The 14,005-nt window shown below is 48.8% G+C and overlaps 1 protein-coding gene across 1 annotated transcript in view; it reads left to right on the forward strand.

The window, feature by feature from the left end:
- Window positions 1-2,552: 2,552 nt before the first annotated feature.
- The window catches only part of si:ch211-57n23.4 (immunoglobulin superfamily DCC subclass member 3), a 45,857-nt gene continuing 34,404 nt past the window's right edge, over window positions 2,553-14,005 (forward strand). Inside the window, exon 1 of the mRNA XM_063041805.1 lies at window positions 2,553-2,712. Coding sequence (XP_062897875.1) covers window positions 2,643-2,712 — 70 coding nt within the window. The 5' untranslated portion in view covers window positions 2,553-2,642. The remainder of the gene's footprint in view (window positions 2,713-14,005) is intronic.

Raw genomic sequence — 14,005 nt, forward strand, 5'->3', positions numbered from 1 at the left:
AAAGCCTTTTGAAAATCCAAATATACCACATCCACTGGTTCTCCCCTATCCACTCTACTGGTTACATCCTCAAAAAATTCTATGAGATTCGTCAGACATGATTTTCCTTTCACAAATCCATGCTGAGCAAAGTCCTTACTCCGAGCAGTAACAGCATTGCTCTAACTGCTATGCCCCTGTTGAGAACAGAGAGAGAATTAACCAGGACCAGCATTCAGTGGGTGGTTGATGGTTAGCACAGACCCAAAGGGCCTGATTTCCACCATGTTCCTCTCTGACCATCAGTCCTTAACTTCTCCCACCCCTTGGCCAGAGTCATTTTTACATCCTGAGGGAAGGACCAGTGCAGGTCTCCTTGGTCATTGTTGAAGTCACGAGGGTGAGGACTGCGGGAGGGTGTTGGAGAAGGGGAGGGGGCGGTCTGCGCTTTGCTGCCCAGTCACCACCTTTAATCTTTGTTCTCAGTGGCTGGCTGAGTCTTCAGATCCCAACTCTGGAATTCCTTCTCAAATTCACAGGAATTCTTACTCCCTGCCTCAACTCAAGTTGTCTCCAGAAACTTCGCTGAGGAATCGGAGTGCATTTTCCCCAGGGTGACAAGTGGGGCATTGTCCCGGTGTTTTTGGCCAGAAGGTGGTGAAGCTATGAAATTCATTACCACAGACTGCCGTGGAGATGGAAACATTGGGGTTTATTTAAAACAGAGTTTGACAGAAGGGTTCTTGATTAGTCAGGGTGTCAAAGGTTATGGGGAATAGGGTTGAGAGGGATAATAAATCAGCCATGATAGAATGGTGGAGCAAACTCGACGGGCCGAATAGATGATTCTGTTCCTTTGTCTTGTGGTTCCAGTGTAAAGTTGGAAAGCTCTCACCCCACACACCTCCTGCACAATGTCAGGCCCTGGGCCCCCGCAGTGGCAGATGTCACTGGGATGATTGTCTCCTGGGCCGAATCCCTCTGTCTCCCAACACAAAGCAGATGAAATAACTCCTCGCTGAATAGCCGATTGGAGGAATGTTGCTGCTTAGCCCAGTATGAGAGCGCTGTGGTAGTTACCCAGAAAAAGAGGTGAGGGGCGCTGAGCTCTGCCCTGCATTTCGGTCTCCGTTGCCAGGGAGAGTCTTCTGTCTTTTGGTTTTGACTCGGCCAAGAAACAGAGGGCAGAGCTGACGGGGAGGGGATGTGTGTACATGCGCGCGTCTACAGGAGAATCCACAGCACCCACCCCCTTCTCTGTCTCTCAAAGGCCAAACTCTTCCAGTTGAACGAACAATCCTCCGGGTTCCCTCGCTCCCCATTGTCTGGCGAGCGACCCGAACACAAAAGACAGGCTCGCATCTCTCTAGTTCCCTCCCTCCCCCCAGCCTCCCTCATCCAACGCAGGACATCCCGAAACTTCGTCAATTCCGGCCACTCGTGCGGACTGTTCGGTTTCATTAACTATCAATTCATCCTTTTTTAAATATCCCTCGCTGTACCGCCATCATTCAGATTCTGGGGGGGGGGTTGTTTTTTGGGAGGGGGAGACGGATGGGAGAGGAAAAAGAACTAGGGGGAGAAATTAGTTTGCGTCTCGCAACTCTGAAACCGCGCTGCAAGGCTGGATGTGTCCCGCATCACAGCTTGGTAAGGTAACTCCGTCCGTGACCGCAAGAAACTTCAGAGTTGTGGACACAGCTCAGAACATAGGAAACAACCTCCTCTCCGTGGACTGTCTACACTTCCCGCTGCCTCAGTAAAGCAGCCAGCCAGCGGAATCAAAGACCGCACCTACCCCTGGCCTTCTCTCGTCTATCCGGCGGAAGATAGGAAAGCACCTACCAACTTCTATCCCACTGTCATTAGATTTGAATGGATCTCTTGGGCCATAAGGTGCATTCTTGGCCTCACATTGTACCTCGTTATGATCACTTTACCTGCACTGCATTCTTGGTAGCTTTGCAGTAAACAAACACAAAATGCTGGAAGAACTCAGCAGGTCAAGCCGCATCTATGGAGGGGATTAAAGAGTTGACGTTTCGGGTCGAGACCTTTTATCAGTTGGACTTTATACATTGTTCCAGCTCAATGCACTGTGTAATGATTTGATCTGTCTGTACGAACAGTATTTAATACAAGCTTTTCACTGTATCCGTACACATGACAATAATAAACCAGTTTCAGTAAGAGACCGGCGTGTGCAGGGTCCGGAGCGCGAAGCTCCGCTCTCCCCAGCAGAATAAGCCGCCTGATCTCTGACCCGAACGCCTGCCTTACTAAAAGGCTCCATGGGAGGCTGTTAAGCTGCATCATTGTCTTAGCATCGAGTTAATTGCCTCCTCGGTCCCATCCCAACCAGCTTCCGAATGGTAACGGCCTTCAGTGACTTGCAACGCGCAACACACCCCAACCAGCCCCACGTCGCCTCCCTCCTGCCTCACGCCGCTCTCACATATCTCAGTGTCTGCGCCTTTGAAGGGTAAACAATAAAGGATTGGGGAGGGGCTGAGGGAGGGAGGGAGAATCCTCCGACTGCGACCAGTCAGACTGTGTGGGACAGCGAGCGAGAGAAGACGGGAGGAACAACTGACCCAGGTGATAATGCAGGGAGTCCGGCTGCCGGACCCGCGTGTTGGTTGAGAGAGTTTGCCCCCCCAAGAATGAGGGGACGTCCGCTGGAACCAGGGCTGGGATTAACCTTGGCCGCCATGATGCTGTTACTCTCTGTGGGTGAGTTTGAGGTGGGGTGCTGGGGAAAGGGGCAACTCGTCCGCCTTTCGTGACACGGCGCGGGATGGGGGCGTAAAAGTCCGCTGAGCTCCCGGTCAGGCCGCGGACTAGCGTTGTGGAACTTGGGAGTCGGTATGAGCTGAGAAGGGATGGCACGGGAGTGAGACCAACCAAGGAAAAAAAGTCCAATTAACTCCAAAGTGCACATCCGATAAACTATTCCCCTGCCGCGGCAAACCTACTCCCTGAATAGGACCCCGAAAACGTCTTCAGATTATCCCGCAGATGTGCCCGACGTCGGATTGGGAAGGTTCAGGCTCGGGTGGTTCCTGGGAGGGGGGCGGGTGCATCGACAGATGGTCGCCCTCTGATGGGAACGGTTCCGTCAAGCTGAAAAGAGTGCGGGGAAGATTTACGAGGAATTTATCAGGATTAGGGGGACTGCGTTCTCAGGAAAGGCTAGGGACTTTATTCATCGGAACGTGCTAAAGGGTGAACTTAGCATGCAGTGTATAAAATTCACAAGGAGCATAGATAGGCGAATCCACACAGAGTTGGCGGGGAGGGATTCGGGAACCAGCATCTAACTTGAGTTTGTTGTCAGACGCACAGGTGCAGTCAAAACACTTGCAGCAGCATCACAGACACACGGAAAAAAAATTCACTAACATTATTAGTTCTACAAGAAAGAACACTCAGAACCAAAACTTTCAGATAAGCAGGATTCACAAAAAAAATTATACAAAAGCGCAATTTTTTTTCAACCCATCACCCCCGCGGCATAGGCCTACGACAGTAACTCGCCAGAGTCCTCTATCCTAGGCCAGTCTTTCAAATTGCCCATTTTCTTCTCCCAGGGTTGAGGTCTTTGGAGTTGCTGCCGGCGTTCGTTGAAATCCGAGTTCTTACGGGACGGGGTTGCTAGCCCATGTCCAACTGTCCTTTCGCAGCCGGGCTTGGGACTGTCCATGGCGAAGTCAAGAACATAGAGTATCAATGACAGTCCATTGTAGTGGAAGTTGGTCACAGTGTTGCTATACTGAGGCAGTGATTAAGGTTGTGTGGGTGGTTCAAGAACTGAATGGTTGAAGTGAACTAGCGGTTCCTGAACCTGGTGGTGTGGGACTTCAGGCTTCTGTACCTCCTGCCCGATGGAGAAGGCGGCATGGTCAGGATAGTGGGGATCTTTGACGATGGATGTTGTTTCCTGAGGCAGCACTTGATGTAGGTGGTGAGGAGAAGGTTCAGAGGGATATGGACAGGTACGCAGATAGGAAAGGTTTAGAGGGATATGGACAGGTGCACGGATAGGAAAGGTTTAGAGGGATATGGACAGGGACACGGATAGGAAAGTTTTAGAGGGATATGGACAGGTGCACGGATAGGAAAGGTTTAGAGAGATATGGACAGGGACATGGATAGGAAAGGTTTAGAAGGATATGGACAGGTACACGGATAGGAAAGGTTTAGAGGGATATGGACAGGTACACGGATAGGAAAGGTTTAGAAGGATATGGACAGGTACACGGATAGGAAAGGTTTAGAGGGATATGGACAGGTATACGGATAGGAAAGGTTTAGAGAGAGATGGACAGGGACACGGATAGGAATGGTTTAGAGGAATATGGACAAATGGAACTGGCTTAGCTGAGGTGCCTTGGTGGGCATGGAATCGGCCAAAGGAGATGTGTGGAGTAAGACCCTGTAACAAATGATTTATAGTTACACGTATTTCCAGCCTGTTCGCCACACTTCCCCTCTACAGGACACATAGAACAGAACAGAACCACACAGGAACAGGCCCTTTCTGCCCTCAATGTTGAGTCAAACTAATTACACCCCTGAACTAATGGAATCCCTTCTGTCTACACAAGGTCCCTCCGTTCTCTGCACATTCATGTGCTCAGGAGCCTCTTAAACATCTCTATCACATCCACCACCACCCCTGGCAGCTCATTCCAGGTAACCACCGCCCCCCTCCCCCCACCCGCTCTCTGTATTAAAAAAGTGTTCCACACATCTCCTTTGAACTTGCTCCTTCTCTCTAATAAAGATAATGATTAGCTTCTTTTGCCATATACGTTGAAACATGCAGCAATATATGTTGTTTATGACAACAGCCTTGAAGTGGATAGGCTACAGCAGCAGAAAACCATGACAACAGGAATTCTGCAGATGCTGGAAATTCAAGCAACACACATCAAAGTTGCTGGTGAACGCAGCAGGCCAGGCAGCATCTATAGGAAGAGGCGCAGTCGACGTTTCAGGCCGAGACCCTTCGTCAGGACTAACTGAAGGAAGAGTGAGTAAGGGATTTGAAAGCTGGAGGGGGAGGGGGAGATGCAAAATGATAGGAGAAGACAGGAGGGGGAGGGATGGAGCCGAGAGCTGGACAGGTGATAGGCAAAAGGGGATACGAGAGGATCATGGGACAGGAGGTCCGGGAAGAAAGACGGGGGGGGGGTGACCCAGAGGATGGGCAAGAGGTATATTCAGAGGGACAGAGGGAGAAAAAGGAGAGTGAGAGAAAGAATGTGTGCATAAAAAAGAGTAACAGATGGGGTACGAGGGGGAGGTGGGGCCTAGCGGAAGTTAGAGAAGTCAATGTTCATGCCATCAGGTTGGAGGCTGCCCATACGGAATATAAGGTGTTGTTCCTCCAACCTGAGTGTGGCTTCATCTTTACAGTAGAGGAGGCCGTGGATAGACATGTCAGAATGGGAATGGGAAACTTATGCGGAACAAGTGCTACACATGCCCTTACACTTCCTCCCTTACCACCATTCAGGGCCCCAAACAGTCCTTCCAGGTGAGGCATCACTTCACCTGTGAGTCGACTGGGGTGATATACTGCGTCCGGTGCTCCCGATGTGGCCTTTTATATATTGGTGAGACCCGACGCAGACTGGGAGACCGCTTTGCTGAACATCTACGCTCTGTCCGCCAGAGAAAGCAGGATCTCCCAGTGGCCACACATTTTAATTCCACATCCCATTCCCATTCTGACATGTCTATCCACGGCCTCCTCTACTGTAAAGATGAAGCCACACTCAGGTTGGAGGAACAACACCTTATATTCCGTATGGGCAGCCTCCAACCTGATGGCATGAACATTGACTTCTCTAACTTCCGCTAGGCCCCACCTCCCCCTCGTACCCCATCTGTTACTCTTTTTTATGCACACATTCTTTCTCTCACTCTCCTTTTTCTCCCTCTGTCCCTCTGAATATACCTCTTGCCCATCCTCTGGGTCACCCCCCCCCCGTCTTTCTTCCCGGACCTCCTGTCCCATGATCCTCTCGTATCCCCTTCTGCCTATCACCTGTCCAGCTCTCGGCTCCATCCGTCCCCCTCCTGTCTTCTCCTATCATTTTGCATCTCCCCCTCCCCCTCCAGCTTTCAAATCCCTTACTCACTCTTCCTTCAGTTAGTCCTGATGAAGGGTCTCGGCCTGAAACGTCGACTGCGCCTCTTCCTAGAGATGCTGCTTGGCCTGCTGCGTTCACCAGCAACTTTGATGTGTGTTGCAGAAAACCATGACTATTCACTCAGTGGCCACTTTAATAGGTACAAGAGGTAACTAATGAAGTGGCAACTAAGTGTAATAGTCGCACCTACCGAAATACAGTGAAAAACTATTTTTAAAAAAAATATTCTATCCTGTCAAATCATTCCACACATGTTTTCAGTGTTAGTATAAAGCAAAACAGATTGCAGAGTAGAGCAACACACACAAAATGCTGAAGGAACTCAGCAGGTCAGGCCGCATCTATGGAGAGGAATAAACAGTTGTTGTTTTGGGCCAAGACCCTTCCTCAGGACTGGAAAAGGAGGGGGGGCAGAAGCCAGCGTAAGAAGCAGGGGGAGGGAGTGGGGAAGGAGTAACAGCTGGCAGGTGGTAGATGAGACCAGGTGAGGGGAATGGTGGCTGGGTGGAGGAGGCGAGATGAAGTGAGAAGCCGGAGGCTGATATGATGGAAGAGGTAAAAAGCCGGAGAAGAAGAAGAAGAAGGAATCTGATAGGAGAGGACGGTGGACCATGGGAGAACAGGAAGGAGGAGGGTAGAATAGAGTGCTGCAGTTACAGAAAAAGTGCGGTGCAGGGAGACACATGAAGTGCAAGTGCCGTGACCAGGTAGATTCAAAATTCAAAGTCAAGTTTATTGTCAGATGCACAAGACCACGTCTGCACAAACACAATGAAAAACTTACTTGCAGCAGCATCGCAGGCACATAACATCGGCTACAAAACTTAACATAATTAATTCTAAGACAACCCAATTAAAACACAGAAAAGTCTATTGCAGTTCAACATTTTAGCATTGGAGGGAGTCTGATAGAAGCTGTGCTTGAGTCTGCTTGTTGCGCTCAGAATCAGGGTTATTCCCACTGACTTAAATGACGTGAAATTTGTTGTTATGCAGCAGCAGTATTGTGTAGAGATATAGAACACTTAAGCACAGAGACAGGCCCTTCGGCGCACAATGTTGTGCCAAAATAAGCTAGCAATTAAATTCCTAACTATACTAATCCATTCTGTCCAATCATGGTCCATACCCCTAAGCTCCCTGCACGATTGTATGCACCTAAGAGCCTTTAAAACGCCTCTGTCATATCTTCCTCCACCACCCCAGGCAGTGCGTTCCAGGCACCCTCCGCTCTCTTAAAAAAAAGCTCACCCCACACATCTCCTTGATCTCCTCTCACCTTCAACACTGGGAGAAAGATACTGCCTGTCTACTCTGCCTATGCCTCTCATAATCTTATAAGCCTGTCGAGTCTCCCCTCAGCCTCTGCTGGCCAGCAGTCCAAGTTTATCCTACCTCTCATTAAAGCACGTACCCTCTAATCCAGGCGACGTCCTGGTGAGCCCCTTCTGCACGCTCTCCAAAGCCTCGACATCCTTTCCAGAATGGGGAGACTAGAACTGTATGCAGTGCTCCAGATCTGGCCTAACTAGAGTTTTATAAAGTTTCAACATAACTTCCTGAATCTGACTCAGTTTCTCAGCTAATAAAAACAAGCATACCACATGCATCTTTACCACCTTACCAACCCGTGTGGTCACTTTCAGGGAGCAATGGACTTGGACACAACATCCCTCTGCTTGTCAGCACTATTCAGGGTCTTTTCATTATCCATGCACTGTCTCTTTACATTTTACCTCCCAACGTGCAGCGCTTCACAAATGGTTGGGTTAAACACTATCTGCTATTTCCCTACCCATAGCCGCAAATGATCCGTTTTCTGCTGTATGCTTTGCTACTCTTCTATAATATCCCCAACACCAGCAATCTTCTTATCCGCAAACTTTCTAACCCACCACCTCATTTTCATCTAAGTCATTTATATATACATACAGCAGAGAGCCCTGCAGAACCTCCAGCCAGTATAAGTCATGCCACTATCCTCTGTCTTTTATGCTCAAGCCAATACTAAATCCAAATGGCCAAGTCACCATAGATCCCGTGCATCTTAACCCTCTAGATGAGCCTCCCATGAGGGACCTTGTCAAACGTCTCACTTTCTGTGCTGGGGCAGCAGTCTGAGGGTAGCAGACACCAACAGAATCAACAAACTCATTCGTAAGGCCAGTGATGTTGTGGGGATGGAACTGGACTCTCTGACGGTGGTGTCTGAAAAGAGGATGCTGTCGAAGTTGCATGCCATCTTGGACAATGTCTCCCATCCACTACATAATGTACTGGGTGGGCACAGGAGTACATTCAGCCAGAGACTCATTCCACCGAGATGCAGCACAGAGCGTCATAGGAAGTCATTCCTGCCTGTGGCCATCAAACCTTACAACTCCTCCCTTGGAGGGTCAGACACCCTGAGCCAATAGGCTGGTCCTGGACTTATTTCCTGGCATAAGTTACATATTACTATTTAACTATTTATGGTTTTATATTGATATATTTATACTCTATTCTTGGTTGGGGCAACTTTAACGAAAATCAATTTCCGTCGGAATCAATAAAGTATGACTATGACTATGACTAAATTCCATGTAGACAATATCCACAGCTCTACCAATCATCGTCACCTCCTCAAAAGGCTCAGTCAAGTTAGGACAACACGACTTGCCCCTCACAAAGCCGTGCTGACTGTCTGTGGTTTTCCAAACGTTCATATATTTTATTGCTAAGAATCCTTCAGTAACTTCCCTGCCACTGACGCGAGACTCACCAGTCGATAGTTTCCAGGATTATCCCTACTTCCCTGCTTGTACAATGGAACAACATTGGCAATTTACCAACCCTCACAAAGATTACAACAAAAAGATTAACACTGCACAGCAGAACGAGGCAGAGTGCACTGAGAAAGTTGGAGACACGATATCGGCTAGTCTGCAAATCTACTGGTGGCTGGAGGCCCAGAGGCGGCCTATCCCAAGGTTAGATGCCTGACCATGTGGAAGGGAGGAATGGGGCTTGTTTTGATGTTATCGTTTTGTTACTATTGTTGTGTTTGAATATTGTTCAAAGTTCAAAGTAAGTTTATTATCAAAGTACATAAATGTCACCATATACAACACCGAGATTAATTTTGTTGCGGACAATCACAGTAAATACAAGTTACGTAGTAGAATCAGTGAGAGACCGCAGCAAACAGAGCAGACACACAACTAGTGTGTAAAAAAACAACAAACTGTGCAAATACAAAAAGACGGGGGAAAAACCCCAAAATAATACTAAATAAATAAGCAATAAATATCACGAACATGAGATGAAGAGCCCTTGAAAGTGAGTCCTTACGTTGTGGGAACAGTTCAGTGGTGGGGTGATTGAAGTTATCCCCTTCACTTCACGACCCTGACGGTTGAGGGGTAATAACTGTTCATGAACTTGGGGCTGTTGGTCCTGAGGCTCCTGTACCTGCTTCCTGATGACAGCGGCGAGAAGAGAGCGTGGCCTGATTGGACGCTGCTGTCCTGCGACAGCGCTCCGAGTAGATATGCTGAATGGCGGGGAGGGCTTTACCGCTCAGCCAGATTCTCAGGCTCTCTCTCATCGAAGCTGGTTCGTCACCAGCAAACAGTGGTGTCGTCGGCATATGGCATTGGAGCCGTGCTTAGCCGCACAGCCGTAAGTGTAAAGTGAGTAGAGCAGGGGGTAAGCACACAGCCTTGTGGTGCGCCTGGGCTGAGGGTGGTTGTAGGGATGTGTGCCCACTATGATGGCGCCGGAATGTACGGCGACACATGCCCGTGGCTCCCTCCACATCCATGTTAACGCAAACGACGCATCGTTCAATCTACACGTGATCAATAAATGAATCTCACTCTGCGTTCGTGGGTTCGTGGACCGTTAAAAAACCTGATGGCAGAGGGGAAGAAGAAGATGCTCCTAAATGGAAACACACATAAAATGCTGGAGAAATTCAGCATCTATGGAGAGAAACGAAGAGTCGGCGTTGAGGGCGGAGACCCTAAATCGTCGGCATGGCCAGCTCCTTGAGGCCGGGGGGGGGGGGGAGGGGTAGGAAGAAGATGACTAAATCTAGCTCCTCTCTCCTAGCCCCTGTCCAGCCCCCCCCCCCGCCCCCATCGGGAGTTGGGAAGCCAGTGACCTCTTGGCTCAGGCTGCTGTGATGATCCGTGCGCTGTGAGCGACAGGGTCAGGCGTGACGACAGCTGTGCCGAGCCGTGCATTCAGAGCCTGTCACCTCACACAATGGCCCAGACCAGGGGCTCGCCTTCTATTCAGCCAGAGTCATTTAGTTGTCACCGACCGACCGGACTCTGACAGACAACTCAGAGTAAATTTATTCTCAGCATAGATTTCAGCCCGAGATTCATTTTCTTGTGGGCATTCGCAGTAGAACAAAAAATACAATAGAATCAATGAAAAACCAAGCACAAAGGCCGACGAGCTTCAAGATTGTTTAATGTAATCTCCAGCGCACACGTGTGAAGGAGAATGAAATAACTGCTAGTCTGGATCCGATGCAGCACAAGCAAGAAATGTGCAAAAGACAAATGGTGCAAATGCAAAAATATATGATAATAAATGAATAGTAAACAAATAACACCGAGATCATGAGTTGTAGAGTCCTGGGAAGTGAGCCTGTAGGTTATGGAATCAGTTCGGAGTTATGGTGAGTGAAGTTGTCCGCGTTGGGTCAGGGACAATGATCCGTCTAAGGTGTCCGCGCCTGGGCGCGCACACATCTTCTGCTACCAGTACACAAAGGAGTTTAAACTGCGCACAAAATGTTGTTACCCTCTACCCCCTTGGCACGTTAAGTATATTTCACGATCGTACGCAAGCACATTTCCTTTTCCGGTTTCTGATGCGGACGGTGTCGACAACGTGGAGTTTGTGACGATTTGTCTGCAGGTTTTAGAACTGGCTTATTCATACTGTTTTTAATTGAAGAAATTATTCAGCGCGCAGACGTTGTTGTCACTGGGCAAAAAAAAATTGCACAGTACAAGATTTTTGCGCACACCGGTCATTACAAACTAGAGGGAACTTTGTTCAGGGGTTTGATGGATGTAGGGTGATAACTGTTCCTGAACCTGGTGGTGTGGAACCCGAGGCTCCTGTACCCCCTGCCCGTTGGAAGTAGTGAGAAGAGAGCATGGCCTGGATGATGGGAGTCCTTGATGGATGCTGCTTTCCCGTGGACACCGCTCCTTGTAGATGTGTATTCACTTGTGTTCGAGGAGAGCAGCCCGGCCCCGTTATCGAACTGCTTTCAGGAATTCCACTTCGGCATGCTGGCCTTCGTAAATCAGCGCACTGAGTACACGGGTTCCCACGTTGTTTTAAAGTCATTGGTGACTTTTGGAGTGCTGTATGCAGTTCTGGTCACCTATCTACAGCAAAGATCGAAGGAGTGCGGGGAATATCACGGGGATCATAAGGGAAAGGTTGAATAGGTCAGGGCTCTATTCCCTGGAGCGTAGGAGAATAGGAGGAGATTTGTCAGAGATATACGCAATTTTGAAGGGTACCGATAGGGTAATGCAAATAGGTTATTTTCCACTGAGGCTGGGTGAGACTGGAACTAAAAGTCATGGTTTAAGGGTGAAAAGCGAAATATTAAAGGGGAACCTGAGGGAGACCATAAGACATGGGAGTAGACATAGGCCATTCGGCCCATCAGCCCATGTACCTAATGACTTGGCTCCTGCAGATGTCTGCGGCCATGAATTCTATAGATTCAACACTCTGGCTAAAGAAATTCTTGCTCATCTCTGTTTCAAAGGGACATCATTCACTTATGAGGCTGTGCCCTCTGGTCCCAGGTCCTCTCACTATTGGAAACATCCCCTTTGTGTCCACTCCACCCAGGCCTTTCAATATTCAACAGGTTTCAATGAGATGCCCCCTCATTCTTCTAAACTCCAGTGAGTACAAGCCCAGAGCCATCAAACACTCCTCGTGTCTTAACCCTTTAATTCTCAGCATCATTCCCGTGAGTCTCCTCTAGTCCAGGCAGACAAGGGTCGCAACGAGATAGATTGGGATATCAAAAGTTCATCATTCGGCGTTTGAGAGGTCTGTCCCAGACTCTGATAACAGCGGGTCAGAAGCTGTCCTTGAGCCTGGTGGTACGTGCTTTCAAGTTTTTGTCTCTCAACAAGTTTGATTCAGAGCTGGAGTCTCCATTATATCTGCGGTGGCTGAGGATGGGGTGCCTGCAAAGTCAATCACATTAGTGTAACGGTTAGCGCGATGTCATTACAGCTCAGGGGCGTCGGAGTTCAGAGTTCAACTCCGACATCGTCTGTAAGGAGTTTGTATCCACATCCCTGTGGAATGTGTGGGTTTCCTCCCTCGGTCCAAAGATGTTCCAGTAGTTGGTTAACTGGTCATTGTAGATTGCTAGGGTTAAGCAGGTGGGTCGCTGCGCTCGTTGGGTCGGAAGCGGCCGTTCTGTCCTGTGTCTCTAAATAAAACGAAGTCAAGTTTACTATCAGATGCTCAGAGGTCCAATGAAAATCTTGCAGTAGCGTCACAGTCACGGGGCATCGGGTTCACAGGAATAAATATAAACAATATTTACAAGAAAGGACACGATTTCAACATTTTTGTTTAAACCCATGATAGTGCCAAGTGTTGTTTTACTGAGGCAGTGATTAGGATTGTGCCGTTGGTTCAAGAACTGAATGGTTGAAGGGTCGTAGCGGTTTCTGAACCTGGTGATGTGGGACTTCGGGCTTCTGTACCTCCTGTCTGAGACGGAAGAAATAGAATCCAAATTTGGTTAATTAACACTGACATAGGGAATGTTGAAAAACTTGTTGTTTTGCAGCAGTAGTACAGTGCAATACATTAAAAATCACTGAGTTACAATGAGAAACATACTGTACAAGCAATAAATAACTGGTGCATAAAGAGAGCAGAATACTGAAGCACTGTTCATGGGTTCATTGTCCGTTCGGAAATCTGATGGCGGAGGGGAAGAATGTGTTCCGAAAATGTTGCGTGCGTGTCCTCATGTTCCTGTACCTCCTCTCTGATGGTAGGATGAGAAGAGGGTGGTGAGGGTCCTCAATGATGAATGCTGCCATTTTGAGGCGTCGCCTTTTGAAGGCGTCCTCAGTGGCGGGGTGACAAATGCCCATGGATGGAGCTGGCTGAGTTTACAACGCTCTGCAGCTTTTCCGGATCCTGTGCACTGGCCCCTCCACACCAGACGGTGATGCAGCTGGTCAGAACGCTCTGCACTGTCCATCTGCTGGACTCTTTGATGACATACCAAACCTCCTCAAACTCCGAATGGAATATAGCTGGTGGCATGACGTCTGTTTAGTTGCCTCTGGTGGCAAGGCCCGGAGGGTGGGAGCCTTTGATCGATGTCACCTCCTTCAGACAGCACCTTCCCGAGATACTTGCAATATCGACAAATTTAACGATGGTAGAAGATCTAGGTGATGGAGTAAGTTGGGAGGAGCTTTCAGGGGGGATAGAGATACGTGCAGTGAATGGGTACAAAGGTTGTGCAGATGGATTACAAGTGGTTGTCCACATTCGGATGGAGGTGAACTAGAATGTCAAACAGAGGGTGACTATGGAACTGAGGGACCTGGGGCTGCTTGTATATGAACCATGAGGTTAGCATGTAGGTAGAGCAAGGGAGTGTGTGATGGGACAGAGTAGAGGGAGCTTCACTCTGTGTCTGACCCCGGGAGTGTGTGATGGGACAGTGTAGAGGGAGTTTCACTCTGTGTCTGACCCCAGGAGAGTGTGATGGGATAGTGTAGAGGGAGTTTTACTCTGTGTCTCACCCCGGGTGTGTGTGGTGGGACACTGTAGAGGGAGCTTCACTCTGTGTCTGA

The sequence above is a fragment of the Mobula hypostoma genome, chromosome 2 (assembly GCF_963921235.1).
Source record: "Mobula hypostoma chromosome 2, sMobHyp1.1, whole genome shotgun sequence".
NCBI lineage: Eukaryota > Metazoa > Chordata > Chondrichthyes > Myliobatiformes > Myliobatidae > Mobula > Mobula hypostoma.